Raw genomic sequence first — 19,009 nt, forward strand, 5'->3', positions numbered from 1 at the left:
ACACACACACACACACACACACACACACACACACACACACACACACACACACACACACACACACACACCTTGGGGTTTTCCTTCCATTTAGTGTACGTATGTTGCTCGTGGTGCCGAACACAGCACATTCTCTAACAACTGCAATCCAAGCTTTGAGCTTCACAAGTCTGAACGAACGTACCAGTTGGCTACCACTCGAATGGATCTTTGTCAGTTGGTGTCTGTGACTTCTGAGTGGCATTACAGTGATCACATTAACAGCGTAACATTCTTTTTCAAACTTGCGTTTCAAATAAACAGATACAAAGTCAAATGAGGAAGTTCACCATCACATACGATGTCCAACTCCGATTCTCGCGTTGGGTTATTTCTGCCCAGTGTCTATGTTTTGCCGGTTCAACTCACATGTGTTCACCTCATCATCTGGGGCTGTCGAACCATTGAGTCTGATCGCTCGCCCATCTGTCTGTCTGTCCCCCTCTCTCTGATTCAAGAGCTCAAAAGAATTCTTTCTCGATACACAATCTTAATGAGTTTTAATCAACTTGATTATAATCGGCTCCACATGTTAACAACCACTTGGGACATTAACACCTCGTTAACTCATCACGGTTAAATCAAGCACGGGGTCGATCGAAACACACGGCTCGTCACAAGTCACCCATCTCTCTACATCTCGCTCTTGAGGGTTTATAACGTAACACAGAACAATCCCGTGCCTTCCAGCAAATGCAATTTTAGTCTGTACTAGAAGTTTCGTCTGAGAACATTCCAGCATCTTCACGAATCTCACCAGGCAGTTTAGAGTGCAATACTGCCATCGACAGTCAAAATTAGCTCATTACAGCAAGCAGTTTATATTACAATTTACAGATCTGTGCTAAACGAAACTTATAACATGTAACCGCCAATTTTAATCGTTCACTTTCAGGCATTTACTAATGCTTACAAATACCACAACATCTAGCTTTTAACTGACAAACAAAAGCCCCACCTTTTGAAAAATATTATTGCAAATACTTTTTTTTAATAAGGCAGTTAAAATTAGAGTGCAACACAACCCCCAAAAAACAAACAATCGCAATCGACTCATACAATCAGCTCCCACATTATCAGAGCCCTTCATGGCTTGAATACAGAACCGCTAGTTCTGTCGGAACAACGTCCACCACATTATCTTCGCACTGTCAATCTTACACTTCTGTATATGCGACAGGGGCTGATGATCAGTCTGTATGATGAACTCTCGTCTGTAGATGTAGTTCTGGAATTTCTTAACCGCAAACACGATAGCGAGACATTCATGTTGTATCGCGGAGTCATTCCTTTCCCGGTCAGTGAGGTCAGCGAGGGGCACAACTTCATCTGCGTAGTTTGGTATGAACCTCCTATAGTACCCCGCCAAGCGCAGCAATTATCGAATCTAACATTTGTTCGTCATTCCTGGGGCATTTCTGACACAGGTAAGTTTCTGTTCCTCCATCTGTAGCTGACCCTTTCCCACTCAGTGTCCCACAAACTCCAGCATGTGAAATCCAATGCAACACTTGGGAGGCCGAAGAGTCAAACCGGCTTCCCTGATCCTCTCAAAAAGTTGCCGCAGTGTTTTGACATGGCCTTCCCATCTGACTGTTTGCGTCAGTACGTTATCCACGTAGTGGTCGATGTTACGTAAATTGTGCAGCATCTTCCTCATCATGCGATTGAAGGTTGCCGCTGAGTTTTCCAAGCCAAATAGCATCTTCTTAAATTGGTAGCAACCATCTGAGCTTATGAATGCTGTCTTTTCCTTTAAGACTTCCTCCATAGGAATCGTACAGTAACCCTTGCTCAGGTCGATCTTGGTAAAGTACCGATCTCGCTTCAGCTTTGCCACGATAGCTTCAGGGTTCCTCATGGATTGTGTCAAAATTTGTGACAGAGTTCAATCTCCAAAAGTCAATGCAGAAACTGTTGGATCCATCCTTTTTCCTCACGGTCACCACCGGTGAGTTGTAGGCTGCTTTTGATGGTTCCATGATATCAGCTTCCAACAAAGCTTCCACTTCCTCCTTGATCACAGCTTGCATAGCATACGGCATTTGGCGCTGCATGACTCTGACTACCTCATTTGTGGTGGTCTCAATCTTATGCTCCTCCAGGTTGGTGTCACAATAAATATTCATAAACAGGTCTTGACTGTGGAAAAATAAACAAATTGACTGTGGAATCATAGGGGCAAAAATCTACTCCGAAGCCAAATTATAGCTTATTATTGCCAATAATAATTTTCATTGGTATTCTTCTTGCCAATTTTTCATTAGTATCTCCCGCGGTGAGGCTGAGTATTTGCGCCTCTCTCTCTCTCACCGCAGACAGGTCAGGTCGGTGGGCTTTCTGTCTTCAACCGTCTCCTCTCCGGTCTCGCCCACCCCTGCTCTATCTGCGATATGTTGTCCCCCCCCCCCCCGCCCATATTTCAACAGGGCGCTCAAGGTCCACCAACAAACCCCTTCTGGTAAAACTACCAAAATCATGAATCATTGCTCACCTTCACTCTTTCATTCCTCATTTCCCCCACCTTGGGAATAAACTCCCACTCTCTTTAATCCCATTCTTCCCTCAAGGTCTTCAAAACAGCTGTTCACCACCACCTCTTATCTTCCTCCATCCAAAACCTCCATCTTTTCTACCCCCGTTAATCCACCCCAACACTGCATCAGCGACACAGTCGCGCTTCCAAGAAATAATAGCTACTCCTGCAGATGAGCTGCCATATGCAAGAAGAAGAAGAAGAAGAATCCACCCCAAACCCACCTCCTTCAAATTCCCTGCCTTCCTTCCCGAAAGTTCCCTGTCGTGTAAGGTCCTGAAAGTTCCTGTAATGTCCAGCTTGTATACCCCATGTTCCCTGCCCCATCCCTCTCCCTTCCACAGATCTCCTAATGTCTCTGTTCCCCAGTTTGGTCCTTGCCTCTCCCACCCCTCGTCTCCTGTCCCACTTGTGAGTTGTGTGTTAGCTCTCATACGAGCCTCGACAATATATACAAAAAATAACAATAATAATAAAAATAATAATGAAATTTGGGTACAAATTTTGAAAAAGATTCTGAAGCCAGTTTTTTTGGAAAGAAATTGGTGTCTCAGTCACTACAGTCCTATGATCATTCAAGTCGTCAAAAATATAATGAAGTTGTACATCACATAATCCGAAAGAAAGTATAGATTTTCTTGAAAAATGGTTATCCAGCATTATAAATATTATGATTTGATATCAGCTGACTTTATTGAATATTCAAAATGGCGGAAATTCCACGATAAAGTAAGGATGATGAATTTTATGACCAAAATAACATCTGTTTAATAACGATTCCTGACTAGAATACTGATAGCCAATCACCAGGTATCGGCACCCACCAGAACACCACAACAGACATAGACAAAACAATCACAAAGCGTCGACATCTGACTCACTACCATGGAAAGAAAAATATAACACCTTCAGAAATTGTGAAAAATTCACTTTGGAAAGCATTCACTTTCAACACTACTGCTTGATGAAATGGCAACTCATGGCAACCAGAAGACTGCCTAGAACATTCGTAATTGAGTCAGTTAGTCGATACCCCTCTAGGGCCAAATGAGATGACATACAACAGTAATTATTGTAGGAATACATGGAGCGCCCATCATTCAACAGCTTGGTTTCTGCATCATATCCTCTTCCTCCTATATTTGCTGCTTTGCAAATAAGCCATGTAACCTATCCGTGTCCCTACCATGGCATCTGAGTCGTCACTATTGTCACAAACATACTTCAAAGCTTCCCTGATATCTTATGATAAGCCAACAACACTTCCCTTTCCTGTGGAAACATCTTTCAAACTATGGACCAATTCCAACAGTTTTACTTTTACCCTGGTTGAGTTCGCTTTTGATGATGATTTTGAATCATAACTCATCTGTTGGGTCCAGCATCATACATTTTGGCGAAATGAGATTTTAAACATGGGGGCTTGTATTTCTTCTGACTGTTCATTGATATATGCCACAAACTCTGCCAAAGCCACAGCCTCAGCAGATACTTCACTGGAAGTGGAATAACCACTCTTCATCTTGATGTTAGCATACATCAACCAGACAATTTAAATGATATTGTGCATCTAGTGCATGCATATCTGACAATGCTAAGTTTGCCATGAGCTTGGAATAATAGTTTTGATGCACAGTCTTCAACACGAGCATCAATATTGTCTGTTCTTGGTTTATGCATGAGACCTGGTTGATCAAAAGAGAAGCACTTTGGTTGCTGAAAATTTACTTTGGTCGAACTATCAAGGCTGTGTCTTGTTTTCTGTGAGTTGGGTTCATAATCAAGTGTTTTTCAAGAGACAATTAATTGCCTTTTGAAGTTTGTCTCGAAAACTTCAGGTAAAAAGTTTTATGGTAAACAACTTTGTGTGCCTTGAGGGTATTATCAATGCCATCACAATCATCTAACCTGCTGAGACCAATTCCCATCAGGACTGGGCCACACTTCTCAAATTCTTTCAAGTTATTTGCAATTGAAATGTAGCCGAGCTTTCTCTGGACATAACAGAGGTTTGTGTTTTTGGTCTTCCTGGCACAGAAAAGTGCCCATTCAAATTTGTTCCACAGAGGTAGCCAACTGGTTATGTTCCTTGGGTTTTACAAGTTGGCATAAGTTTGACATGATGGAGACTTATAACAATGACCTCCACCACTAATACCACCACCAAATACTTATGTCCTTCGTTCTTTGCTTCCTTTCCTTGCTTGGTAATCACATGCATATCTGGAAATAAATTCCAAATCCGTTTAGTAATGGATATGTTAATAATGCTAAAGGATATGTTTCTACATTATTTACAGTTGTGGGGGTAGATGGAAGGATTTAATAAGAAGTTCAGCTTTGTGTAGAGTTGCTTGGTCTGTTGACAAGTAGAAGCATCTCAATATAACTAATTTAGGGAATCTGTGAGCTCAAGTCTTGCACGTCACCACATGAGGGGTGGTGCGGTGTTAATTAGCTTAGGGAGTGAGAACAAGCCCCCCAGTACATGATTGCCCTCTGTGATTTTCCGTGTTTTTTATATTTCAAGCAAGGACGTAAAGCTGGGAAACGCATCCCTGAAACGGCAACAGAAGCCCCGCCTTCCCAGGTTTGGGGCGAACAGGCCACGCCCCGAAGGCAGAGGATATAGGGCGCATTTGCAGAGGGCGTGGGAGGTTCTGACTGCATGGCACGAGAGAGGGGAGTGATCGAAAAGGTAGGAGAGGCTGGCACATCGCACGGGTGTATTGTGGGAGGTTTCTGTCTGGAAAGGATGGGAGTTCGGCAGAGCACACACACACACACACGAGGTCGTGAGGACTGCACGAGGCAGGTGGTACCTTTGGAAGAGGAAGGCTGGCACGTTCTTGAGCCGGCGTGTGGAAAGCTGCTTGTGGATTGCCTGGGGTACGTAGTCTGCCCTGTGACTCGAGAAGCACCATTTTGCATGCGTGTGCCCTGCTACAAGTGAAGCGCTATTCTGCCTGTGTGTGCACGTGCTGGTGGAGACGCCTTCATTCCAGGTTCGATGGGGATCAGCTCTAGCCCAAGCTGAGTTCCAGTGTACTTGAAAGGGGGTGGGGTCTTTTCATTTTGTCACCCCGTCTGTGTATGTGTCCGTGTGTGAGGCCTCGACCGTAGGATTTAGTTATTTAATCTCAATATTATTATGTTTGAATTATCGTCCTGAAAATATTTGTGTGTTAAATTAAATATATTCCTTTTGAAGAAATTGTATTCGTGTAATTGTCGTGGGTTCGCGGATTAAACCCCCGTGTATCCGTTCCATTCTCCGCAATCCTCCTTCCATCCACCATTCCGAGTACTCCTTCACCGTCCGCTATTGCCCTCCGCCATACCCTTCGAGCATGTGTTGAAATCTATGTCGATCAACGTGTTCGCCTCCGAGTAATAAGGAACTGATCGGCCGTCCCGGGAGGTTGGCAGTGTTAACCGCCTGGCTACCACAAATTTGGGTCGGGGGGTTAACTTGAGCTGGCCACTCCCGCGACAATATTAAAGGTCACTTATGACCCCGTATTTAACACCTTATTCCTAAAACAGAAAACAAATAATTCCATGCATGACAGAGGCCTTCATACTTGATTCACAAGCAAGTACATTAACACGTGGATTTAATGAAAACATCACAATTTGTTTTTGATGCTAAGATTTTTATGATTTAAAAATGTAACCCTCAACTTTCAGTTGATCAACGTCAGCTGCAAAGCCCCCTTTTCAAAATTAAAGGGTGCCATCCTAGTAAAACATGATGCTATCTTTAAAATATACAATCCATAATAATGCAATTATGGAATGTTCCTAATAATAAAGCTTGCAAAAATGGTTATTTTACCAAATAAAATAGTGTGCTTTAGGTAAAAATCAATACATTTTGGGGAGGTTAAGAGTTGCAGGCTGCAACATCATTTTTCATTGGGACTTTATAGCTGAAATTAAAAGGTATAACCTAAATTACAACTCCACCAAATTTGATGTTTTCATCACAAAGTGAATGATTTTTCGCTTATGTACTCTACTAATAAGGATATCATAGAATGGTAAACAACTTTGTGCATTTTTGGATTGCAATTCAACCAATGAAATCCTTCACAGTACTTCAAACTAAGACAATAAGCTTCTTTGGGGTTTAAACAAATGCTGGTGCATCGAGAAAAACATGTCTAGCAAAGCAGCCTTGCAGTCGAACTAAATGTTAAACAATTTTTTTTTTTTAACAAGACAATAAATATTGATCGCCAACAGGAGTCGAAGCAAATTCCACAAACATTTCTGCATCTCTGAGTTAAACTACGTGCAAACATTGAAAAGAGCAAACGAAAAGAAAAGAAAAAAAAGTGAGCAAACACAATTACCATGTTAAGGTTAGTGGAACAGATTTGCAGGTTAGTGAAAGCAGGCCGACCCTATCCTCACCCCCTTCATTCTCCTATGTCCAATAACCTCCATACAGTTTAGTTCACCACACCACTCAGGCTCATTCATACTGTTGCGGTTGTGGAAATTCGCAAACCACCATTCAGGTCCCGTAGGTGAGATATCTCTGTAAGTACATGTGTAGTTAGCCCCAAACCTGTTGTTTCGAGGGAATAAATGTGATTCATTCGGGCTGCGACGCTTTGAGATAGCCGTTTTTCTGTTCTATCTTTATTTTGAACCAACCACGCTCCAACCATCACACAACAACAACAACGCCAACAGCCACGATCTTTACCTTCACAACTCGCTCCCGCAAACATCGCATCACCGCCATTCCAAACGGCACCATGGCCATAAACCACCACCATGAACCCTCCACCACCTTCACCTCTCTCCTGCGGCCATTCCCGCATCACTGGTGAGCACCGAGCGTCGGGCTGTCCTGGGCTCGTACAAGACACGCGCCGAGCCGCGAGTGCAAAATGCGGCCTTTCCAAGGAGAATTCGGATCAGGAATGCTACACGCCCACTTCTGATCTGTCCAATTAGCAAGTGCAGGGCGGTTTGTCCCCGCCTTCAGGCGCGTCTGTGTGGAATCGAGATATGCAAATTCTAGGATCAGCGGAGATTCACGCCCCTTTTCCCCGTCCAATGGGTGAGCGTGGCTCCGCCCCCAAGCTCGTTCTGATCCAGAAATTTTTCATATGGGTTCTCCTGCCGGCCTATAAAGCGCCGAGCGCAAGGCGAATCTCGGTCGAGTCAGTTTTAGAAGAGCGGAGAGTGGCAGAAAAGCAGAGTCGGTTTTGGAAGAGCGGAGAGTGGCAGAAAAGCGGAGAGAGTTTTGAGGCAGAGTCGGGTTGGAGCGCGGAGTGGAGTCGGGAGGCGAGGGCGTCCAGGTGGTTTGCTGCAGTCGGCTGAGGAGAATTGGGGGAAGAGACCGAGGAGTTCGGGTCCGAGGCAAGGAAGACGGCGGTCGGCGACGAGGTCGCGGTGGAATCGCTCGTCACGGGACCCAAGCAAGCCAGCTATAATCTTTCCCCAGAGCATCAACAATTCCCCCCCTTTTTCCACCACGCTGAGATAGTGCGAAAAGGGGGCCCCGTTCCCACCCCACTCCAAGCGGTGCCAACGAAACCCGCGAAGGAGCACAAAGTCAGGGCACCGCCGCGCTGCGACATTTGCGGCTCATCACAAAGATGCGGGTAGGACCCACCCGGTCTCGCGGACCTGACCGCTCTTTCAGGTCCCGCGCAAATATTGGCCCACAGGCCCAGTCTGCCCCCTTGTCTTTGAGGGTGGCCTTTTCTTTTGTTTCTGTGTAAACGTGTGTGTGTGGCGCCAGTCTGGTAAAGTAAAACTGTTAAGTGTTGCCGTGTGTCGGTCTTATTCGATAGTATCTCTGCGTCATTGTTTCTTTTGTTACATTTGCTTTTTGTGCATAATTGTTTTAATTGTATATGTGTGCTCTCCGTGTGCCGCGGAATAAATGTGCATCATGTTGAACTGTTTTCCCATTTCGCTTCGTCTTTTCTTTAATTGAATCTCCATCTTGCTTCACGTAAAGGGTTGGTAGTGGGCTTAATACGCCCGATAATTAATCGGAACCGTCGAGGCCGACGATAACACCGCTCGGTTATCCCGATAGTACGGAACGGATCGCTTAAGCGGCCCGTGTCCGGAGTTGACCTGCGGCGAGGTGCGATCGCCCGGTCTATCCTCCGCGTGGGTACTAAGGTAGGTTGAGTTTGGCGAACAACCCTATCCCACGCGGGGGGCCGATTGGCACGATCGTGGTGAGGCCGAAAGGCCCACTCGTGACTAGCTCCCAGCGTTAGTCCGAGAGGGTCACAACAGAATTGTCCGTCCGGTGGGCGACGTGCCGCGATTCGAGTTACGTGGCCGTTCGCACGCCGGCGGGCGCGAATTCGCAACAATACCTAATGTACGAGATTGACCGTGGTGACCTGGAAGATGCACGTTATCGCTGCATTAATTATTTTTATCATCACCTTCAAATGCACTATCGTCTGTGGAGATCTTCCAAGTCGTGGCGAAAAGCTGGGTTCTGAGGAACCATGCTGAGAATGAAAGAGCGTGTTTTTGTTGTGCAGGATTGGCAGTAGATGTTCACAAGTCTCGGAAAACCTTCAACGTTGTTGTGGAAGTGGTTTGTGGAATATCAAAGGACAAATTTGTGTGCAAGGTTTGCAATTTTTGGAAAATATTCTTAATTTCAGTTTTCTCTTCTTATTTGCAAACAATTCTTTGACAATAAAATTCACATCGTCACATTTGAGCAACTTTTTTTTTTGTCTGAGCTTTGATGTATTAAGCAATTGTTTTTTTGTACATGTTTCTTTCAACCTATCAATGTTGTAAAATGAACTGTGACTCGATGGCAGCTTGCCACAGGTTGTGGACAAAAGAGAACAGCAGTACATGCATCATGTGATGTTCTATGCTCACTCATACCTGAAAATATAAAATAGTTGTGTAATTATTTCAAAGTGTCATCAATGTTTGCAAGGAGCAGCATGGATATTAAACGTCTTGTGCAAAATATCGTCCATGTTAGATTTGAGCTTTGTACGGTGGCACGTCCGTGAAGGTTGGTTATCCTTAGAAAGACTTCATCAACACTTGAACAATAAACAAGGAACTTCAATACAGGAGATGGCCATCAACTCCACTACCACCACCCTAGCAGGGAACCCATTCCATGCATTCACCACTCTGAGTGAAAGATCCCGGAATTACTATCGGACTTCTCTTTATTCTTAAACTGTGACCTCCGTCTCCTATCACTGTCTATTCTGCACTAATGGTGTCTAAACACTTCATTATCAGAAACATCTCCATCACATCACCTCATAATTACTTCCTTTATAATGTATAAAGTACTGTCTCCTTCAGCCGCTCATCATAGCTGAGTCTAACTAGGCCCAGAATCAATATCATTGCTGCACACTGTAATAGGTCTATTGCAGCTACGGTATATCCTTCCTCAAATGTGGTGACAAAACCTGCATAATATTCTTGATAAGGCATCACTAAGTTCCTATACAGTATGAACACTAACTCTTGATTTTATAATTTATCCCTCTACAAATACAACCTTCAACCCTGTTCGCTTAAACTGTAGGTACCTGGCATCGTGCTCTCTGCTTACCCCCAATATCTATGACCAACCCCGGATCATTCCTCTTGCGTGACATACTCCAAGACTGCCTCTTGTATTAGGTAATCTCTGTTTTCACTATTCTTACTCAACCCCAGCACAGTACATTTAATTACATTAAACGACATCTGCCAATCTATTAAAGTATATCGACTTTCCTGGATCTGATTTGCCCCCTCTCTATCCACTTTACCTCCAAGCTTTGTGTCTTCTGCAAATTTGGAAAGCCGACTCTTCACCCCACGATCGAAATTGTTGGCATAAATAATGAATAATAATGGTCCTAGTACTGATCCCTGAGGGATCCCACAACTTACATCCTCCCACTCATAACCACTCTACCTCCTATCACTAATCCAGTTTCTAATTCAGTTGGCTAACCGACCAGCCAATCCACAAGACCTCACACCTTAGCCAACAACCTCCTATATAGTATCTTATCAAAAGTAATTGTTTCCGCTAATTGTCAGATATAAAACCATTAAATTGCCGATTATTGATGAAAGTTAATAAAATTTATGATTACGCTTCTAACAAGCGTTTCGACAAGTTTAGTCTCAAAAGGTGCATCGAAGATAATCTTCAGCCCATCCATAGGATGATGACGATAATGGTGATTGGCTTCGTTGAAGCGGTGATAAATACGAGACAGACCTGGAGATGAATTGGGAAATGGATACGTTGGTACGGACGACTGTTGCATTGATGCAGGTGGGCCCACGTCCGTTGACCGAGTGGCCTGACCATACGTGGAAGTGGGTGCTTGCCGAGACAAAGCCGGAGTAGCAACTGGAAGAGCCATGCGGGACAGGATGTTCAGCATCTGCCCCATCATGGTCATCATGCACCGGGAAGCCTCCTCGTCCGCACGCATCCTCCTCCGGAACATCTCCTCCTCCTTCTGCTGCCACTGTTCTTCAATTTGACGCTGTTGCCTCCACATCTTCTCCTGCAGCTTCTTTATCTCCTCTTTCTCCTCATTCCTCTGCCTCTCCATCCAGTCCATCACAACACCAGAGTCAGCAGACGCCTTGCGCTTGAGTCTTTTTTCCGAGCCAGGGATGGTCAGCTGTATTATCTTGCTTTTTGGGGTTTCACACGACTCAGAGTTACCTGCCGACGTACTTTGCTCTGCGTTGTCTACCGACGTACTCGACTGACCTTCAACACAAGAAACAAAAAGACAGACTAGTGTTAACCTTGTGCCCATCAAGAAAAGTGTGGTTATAAATTAAAGGAGCAAATTGCAATTGCACCGCAATAGAAAAAAGAATGTGTTAGGCTTCGGCGATGTTAACAAAGCAAATTTTCAAAATAAAATAAATACAATTCAAAACAAGTCCCTCTTAATGAAGCACCATCAAATAACTTGCCACGAAGGAATTCAGCCGTGAAGTGACGGTATACGGTAGCATCTTCATCGGCCCTTTCTGTTGCAGATTCCTCAATGTCTGCTGCTTCTGAAAAGATAATTTTACTCCATCACGAATAGCAGTGATTGATTACGGAATTTATAAAATCTGCACTCAGAGCTGTGTGGAAGCGTGTATGACATATACATATATAAACAGGGTGGCCCAAAACCAGGAGCCACATGGTTAATATATGGACGAAAAAAATGCAGATTTTTTTTTTTTTAAACAAGGGATTTTATGTGCAGGAGGAGGCCATTCGGCCCATCATGCCTGCACCACACCAATACCAGATTTTTAATAAATCCAACAATACCCCTTCCCTTCGTGTGCAGCCTTTGGGTTCTAACACTGGTACTCATTTCGCCGACCATGAAAGGATGACAGGCTGAGTCAACCCCTTGGTGTTAATTCAGCGGAAAACAGGGCTTGAACTCAGGACCCAAGGATCCCAAGCCACCACCCTAACCACCAAGCCAATACCAGGTTTCTCAGAGCAAGGATAATTTATTTATTACCGTGCGAGATCACCATTCACCACTCCATCCGTCCATCCTCACCATGCAGAGCGTCGGTGCTGCCTAAGCAGTCTCCTTTGCTATTGGGTATAATCCTCGACGGGTCACCACTCCGACACAGAATACCAGCAAGCTTGCACTCATTTTGCCGACCTCGGAAGGATGAGAGGCAGAGTCAACCCCACCTGATATTAATTAAACAGCAGAGTGGGATTTGAACTCAGGATCCTAGGATCCCAAGCCCACCACCCTAACCATTAAGCCAACACAAGGTTTATCAGAGTAAAGATAATTTATTTATTCATTACCATGCGAGATGACCATTGACCACTGATAGAGCCAATTACAGTAAATGTTTAAATTGTTGGCAATTAACTTGTAAGTACTTTTAAATTCTAACTTGTTAAAAGAAGCTCCACTCTCTCATCTTTTGGTAATTTTACTGCCAAAACTCGTTTGGAAAGAAAGAAAGGGGTAATCATTTTTATTAAATTCTGATTCTGATGTACCATACTCCGTTACATACGTTACAGAGCTGCAGGTCTGCAGAAGCAGTGTCTCGGCAAGGATTACACTGGGTAGTTTGCCACTGCCTTCCCAGCAGTAGCTTAAGAGTAGGAATTTGTAATTTGTTCAGGGTGCCGGCGATAGCTCGCCTCTACCCTTCGTGAAGGACACCTTTAACGTGCACAAACTAATGCCGGCAGACAGGACGTCAGTTCAACGTCCATCCGAGGGACGGCGCACGCATTGATGAATCACCCTGCCTGCGAAACACCAGGATGACAGTTTATAGCTGGGTCGGGATTCAAACCCAGGCGAGATAGCTTAGAGGTGAATGTACATCTCCAAATCCTCCTGCCAGCCCATTATTAAATACTCTACTGGATACATTGCAAAGATCAATTATTGTAGTCCAACAGCTCAAATCCCATCTGGCTCTTGACCTCTGGACCACCGTGTGTATGTTTGTAAGAGTAGAGTAAATGAGCAGCGTTTCCATTTTCACGTGTAAATCGTAATGCAGGATTGCACTCATTCACCTGCAGACCGGATCAAATGGCGAGTTGTCAATGGTCTGGAGCTCATCAATGCATCAAGTCTGTCGAAATAAGGACAGATCTTGTGCACTGCTGCGCTCGATGCACCGCTCCGGTTCACTGCATCTTTGGCCTTGTAATATTGTTGCCGCAGCTGCTTCACCTTCACGTTCACTTGCGGCACGCTTCTTTGAAAGCCATGCTCTTGAAGCTTTCTCGTCATAACTTCGTACGCCTTCGTATTCTTCTTTTTCCCGTCAAATATGCTGAGCACCGACCGCTCTTCCCACGTCTTGATGACTATTTCCGTTTCAACGCTACACCAGTTATTTGCGCGACCCGCCATACTTGCCGTCGCAAGATCTCGCGAGAATTGCCGCCGACGGGCGAAAAGTCGAGATGGAGAAAATGGTGACGAGCTGATGGAATACGTTCGTTACTTTCAACTGTGAGGAAAATTTGTGAGGAAAACTGTGACAACAATCAACTGTGAGGAAAATCTGTGAGGAAAGCTGACAACAATCAACTGAGGAAAATGAGGAAAACAAGACAAAAATCAACTGCGGAAAACTGTGACAATCAACTGTGAGGAAAACTGACAACAATCAACTGTGAGGAAAATCTGATGAAAACTGATAACAATAAACTGTGAGGAAAATCTGTGGAAAACTGTGGCAACAATCAACAGTAAGGAAAATCTGTGAGGAAAATCTGAGTGAAACTGTGACAACAATCAACTGTGAGGAAAAGTGACAACAATCCACTGAGGAAAACTGTAACAATCAACTGAGGAAAATCTGTGAGGAAAACTGACAATCAACTGTGAGGAAAATCTGAGGAAAACTGTGCCAACAATCAACTGTGAGGAAAAACAGACGCGTAGTGGGAATCAAAGTAGAGACGTTTTTATATCACACAGTCTGGCCATTGTTACTATACTGCTCAATAAACCCGTTTTTAAAAAAGAAATTAAAAACTACAACACAACGCCGACAAATTGGACAAATCATACATTCACTTTCGATCATTGAGTTTGACGATCAAACATGAAATTACCACAGAAACAAAGCAGATACACGGAATAGATACTATTCACGGACCGAACCGTCGGCGCAACCAAAGGAAAGAGGGCAAAGCTCCAGCCCCAGGTGGTGCAAGAAGTACGAGCTTCGGCGACACCATACTGCAGGCTTTATACTTCAACATCGTAACTCTGTACATCTGGGGTTAAATGGAGGTTTAATAATTATTTACTTTTTAACTCCAACGTAAATACGCTTCAGCTCCGCGATGACAGCTCCTCACTTTATAATTGCCTCTTTTCTCCACTTTTGTCAGTTCTACGAATATGGCGATGTTAAATCAAACTGCAGATAATCAAAATTAGAATACTTTTCTTCCGCTATTTTTACATTTAACCGCCATGAATGATAAATTCAGGTGTCGCTGCTGCTCATCATACTGCCATGATCTCAGTAAAACGAATAATAAGTGAAAGCAGTGAAATTTCTTTCATTGCTCATATTTATTCCTGGGAACTCTTCCTGAGGAAAAATAAAAACGAAACGAAAAAAAAAACAGAAGCTAAAGCCTTTAAAAAGTAATCACCACTGTTGGACGGACTGGGGGTTAAGGCGGCAAAAACGCAAATGGCGCCGGCAAGCTGGGAGCAACAATCACATTTATTGCCACATCTGAGGCAATTTAAATGCTCTAATGGCGGCGAGGTGCTCCATTTGAAATTGTTGTTCGATATATGTAGCTTTATGATGCCGAGGATTATTTTAAAAAAAATTATATTCGTGTCGAAGCCAGTGACCAAATATGGCAAATGAATGTTCGATGACTCCACGTGTGCATCACAAAGCGGACGGTATTCTACCCCAAAATGCTCGGTGCACATGTGCAGAAACTCATAAACAGTGGAGTTTGGGACACCATAAAGTAAATGGTGTGTGGAAAATAGGGATCGTTTCCTACAATTGTCATCAAGCTTCTGAAATAAGTCAAAATACTTGGAAAAGTACCCGAGAGATAGAGCTGTGGCATTGCACAACAAAAGACTACAATAACTTTCTCAGCTCACCAAATAGACAGCTGCTCATACGACAAACTCACAACCATGTGGGTTGGTGCAAGGCCAGAGTGGATGGGCATGTACTACCCAGTGAATAGGCTACCAGTGAATAGACTGTGCATCTGGATGCGTTGCTTCTTAACATCAAGGGAAGGACATAGCTGTGGTCTGTGCATGTGCAGGATACGTTTAAAATTATGATATTGTTATGTTTGTGGGGTAGATGGAGAAATTTAAGAGTAAAGGTAGGATTGTATAATGTAGCATGGTCTGTGGATGAGTAGGAGACATCTCAATGTAAGTTAAGTAGGGAAAATTGTGAGCTTAAGTTGTTACATGTCACCACACAAAAACACGAAAATACTCAAACCCTCTGCGAGTACATCTTGCTTAATTGTGTCCGTTACAATGGCAATACACTTCAAATAGCTGTTGTGGACATGGCTTCTAGATGTCCAGCTTCTTTGTACCAACCTACTCTTCACAAATTGGCAAAAACTGTCGAAAAGTCAAACACACTTGTTCTCCTTGGTGACTTCAATATGGATGCTGTCCAACATACAACTTTGCATGCCTGGTGTTGGCTTGATGGTTCGAGTGGTGGGCTTGGGATCCTGAGTTCAAATCCCACTTGACTCTTAAATTAATACCAGGCAGGGTTGACTCTGCCTGTCATCCTTCTGAGGACTGCAAAATGAGGGCCAGCTTGCTGGTATCCTGTGTTGGAGTTGTGACCTGCCCAGGATTGTACCCAATAGCTAAGGAGACTGCTTTGGCAGCAACAACGCTCTGCACAGAGTATGGTTCTGATGGATGGATGCATGTCACCATGTGGGGGGTGGTGCTGTGTTAACTGGGTAGGGTTTAAGGCTAGTTTCTCCCAGTATGTGATTGTCCCCTGTGACCTTTTCCTACGTTTTTGCATTTACAAAGCCGAAAATAAAAGAACCACATTTTTATGCCAACAACAGAGCCATATGAAGACCACAAGGGGAAAACCAGAGATGTCAGGATAAGTAATTTTTGAAGAAACTGAAAAACAAAGTTTCAAGACTTTGGTGGACTGTTTCATAACTGTCATATAGATTTCTTTTCCAGTAAAAGGAAGAGTGATCATTGGCCGATCAAATTAAGCATGTAGCATTTGCAAAGCTTCTGTGTTAATTTAAGAGCAAAGAACGAATCAATCTTGCAAACTGACATCACTGGTTATTCCTTTGTTTAATAATTGCCATGCAATTTTAACCCAGGATGTGTAGCAATTTCATGCTTGTTGGTTATTAGCATCCATTACATGACTTTGGTGATCACAGATTTTTTTTTCAACATTAAACGGTCATTGTTTTTTTTGTTTGATTGGTGTTCAACGCCATACTCAAGGGTATTTCGCTTATATGACGACGGATTGTCCATTTCTTACTCCGTACTACTTAATATGATGGAAAACCGGGAGGAAACCAAGGATAAACCACCCCCGCGATAGCCGAAGTCACCTCATGTGACTCCCTCATATACCTAAGCAGGTTGATTGGGCGGTGGGTACATCGAATGAGGATGGGTACTCAGATGCGCTAACCATTAAGCCACAGCGTGGGTCCCATGAAAGTCACAATAAAGGTTTGACCAGGCTTGAACCACGATATGCACCAACTACGGAGCCCATGATATAACCAAATAGGCTATTGTAGTACTCAGAGTTTATGCTGTGAAAGTTTTACAACCTTTCATTTTTTAGTTTCTCAACTCTGAATATTATGGTGGAATAGTTAACATGAATGAAAGGGAGATAACCAGGAGTAAAGTACTGACAACTCTGGGTTTCCACTTGTTCAGCTTTGACACTTGTTTTTTCATTGCATGGCTAAACTTTATACCATATAAATTATGTGACACCCCTGGTTATTTGTTAAAGGAATATTGTGAGAGGAAACCTTATGTTGCCAACTATTGGCAGGTGCAATAACCCTGAAATTTATAAAAAGTGACATCTCTGGTTTTCCCCTTGTGGTCTTCATATGTTTCCAAGCAGGCAACCCCCCCCTTTCCCGGCTTCGTATCAGCAGGCCCCACCCCCTGAGATTGGTGAGTGGTCGGGGTGAAGTCAGAGGGAAGAAGGGCAAGAGCGACAAGAAGGTGCGAGAGAGAGACAAGAGGGAGGATAATAGAGTAGAGACGGCGGTCGAGACAGGGGATCTCTCTGGCTTCTCTTCGACATGGTCAAGAAGGCTGCGTGATTCTCGTTGTTCACACTGTGTGAATCTGCTCGCATACTGGAACAGGATGCTGGCCATTGTCTGTTCGATTGAGTCATGAAGTTCGTATACTTTATGAGAAGAAGAGAAGAAGAAGAGCATGTCTCTTGGCCTCAGCAATTGTCCCGTTATATGTTCAAGGTGAAAGGCAGCGCCCTTTGCTGTAAGCGGGCCTGGTGTTGAGAAAGGTGTGGTGTTGGCAATCTCGATTGTGAGAAGAAATTGCACAGCGAGTTGTGGGCCTTAACGAAGGAAGATCGTCCGCGCAAATCACCTCGCGTACGTGACCACAGAGAACGACTTGGCACCATTTTTCTGTGCGATGGCTACACGATTTCGAGGATCGCCAGGCTCCTAAAAGGTCATCTCTGGAAACAAGCTGAGTACCAGCATAACGGGAGGAATTTCTTTTATTTTTATCTTTCCCCTTGTCTGTATTTGTGACTGAGCGGAGACGTTTCAAATTAGGAATTGGTTTCCCTCACTTTGGGTTTATTTTCATTATAAATTGTTGATTTTATGTTTAATTTACTGGTGTTTGGTTACTCATTGTAGATTTGAGGATAAACCAGTGTGCTTCCATCTGGTACACGCCCTTGCCACCCTCCATCCCACGTGCGCCATAATCTCCAAGGATCTCAGTTGTTCGCCTCCAAATAGAACCACTTGGCTAATGATTCAGGCTGGTGTTAATCGGCCTAAACATGACAATATTTACTATTAATCATGCTGTGGGATGTGGGAGTGCTACGAAGCAGAGAGGAAGCGGAAGAGAGGGCCGTTATAAATATATTGTTTGTTTGGTTCCAGGGCCACAAGATAAACTATCCCAGGTTTTTGCATCTGTTCGTAAAAGTTGAAGCGCCTGTGTGTATTTTTTAATGTATATTCACCACTGCCAACAATTGTATTCACAGGAAATTAACACTTCTCAATGTCATCCATGGATATTTCGTGTAATCCTATATTTCCGTGAGTCTGATTTGCATCCAGGAACAGAACAATGATGGTAAACCATCTAGAAATTGCCACTCCTTCGTCTAAATGCCAAAAATTATGTTTAAAAGACTATTTAAATCACAGATTTCACACTAGTAAGGACAGGTTAAAAATGCCTGGTGACCAAACTGAGTCAGTGTAAACACATCCAGCACATGTACAAAAGGCCTCATTTATCATTCATCCATCCATCATTTCAAAAGTCACGTATTGATTCGCTCTGTCTGTCTGTCAATTTATATGATTGAGGAACCAATTAATTTCCATGGAATTTATATTTTGAACATGAACCTGCAGTTTTAGCAGTACTTTGGCTTTGAATTTTGAAAATTGTACGGAATCTCGTCCCAAGTGTGCATGTACACTTCCACATAGCCCCAGGACAAATTTAATGCTCCAGAAAATGAGGAATGTTGTGTTCCTTTTGCTCTGGTGCCTCCTGATCTGTTCTCTCGCTTTTCCATGAGCCTCAAAATGAATACAAAAAAAAAAGAAGTGCTTCAGCCTACACTCACAATAAACTGTTTTTTTTCTGGATC

General features: G+C 43.6%; 1 protein-coding gene across 8 annotated transcripts in view; it reads right to left on the reverse strand.

The window, feature by feature from the left end:
* The window catches only part of NAXD (NAD(P)HX dehydratase), a 74,380-nt gene extending 59,976 nt beyond the window's left edge, over nt 1-14,404 (reverse strand). Inside the window, exons 1-4 of one of the 8 annotated variants that reach the window (XR_015062478.1) lie at nt 13,146-14,187; nt 12,145-12,255; nt 11,531-11,632; nt 10,827-11,333 (exon numbers count right to left, since the gene is read on the reverse strand). Coding sequence is in view for 6 of the 8 variants with exons in the window: in XM_085898535.1 (XP_085754661.1) it covers nt 10,827-11,333; nt 11,531-11,632; nt 12,145-12,255; nt 13,146-13,488 (1,063 nt within the window). In the remaining 2 variants the exon portion in view is untranslated. Of the gene's footprint in view, nt 1-10,826; nt 11,334-11,530; nt 11,633-12,144; nt 12,256-13,145; nt 14,188-14,242 lie in introns of those variants that run through there. The other 7 variants (XR_015062477.1, XM_085898535.1, XM_085898536.1 and 4 more) reach the window with 7 other exon arrangements.
* Between the last annotated feature and the right edge of the window lie 4,605 nt (nt 14,405-19,009).

Source organism: Eptatretus burgeri, chromosome 10 (assembly GCF_056783735.1).
Source record: "Eptatretus burgeri isolate ZD-2024b chromosome 10, Ebu_testis_v1, whole genome shotgun sequence".
NCBI classification, from domain to species: Eukaryota; Metazoa; Chordata; class Myxini; order Myxiniformes; family Myxinidae; genus Eptatretus; species Eptatretus burgeri.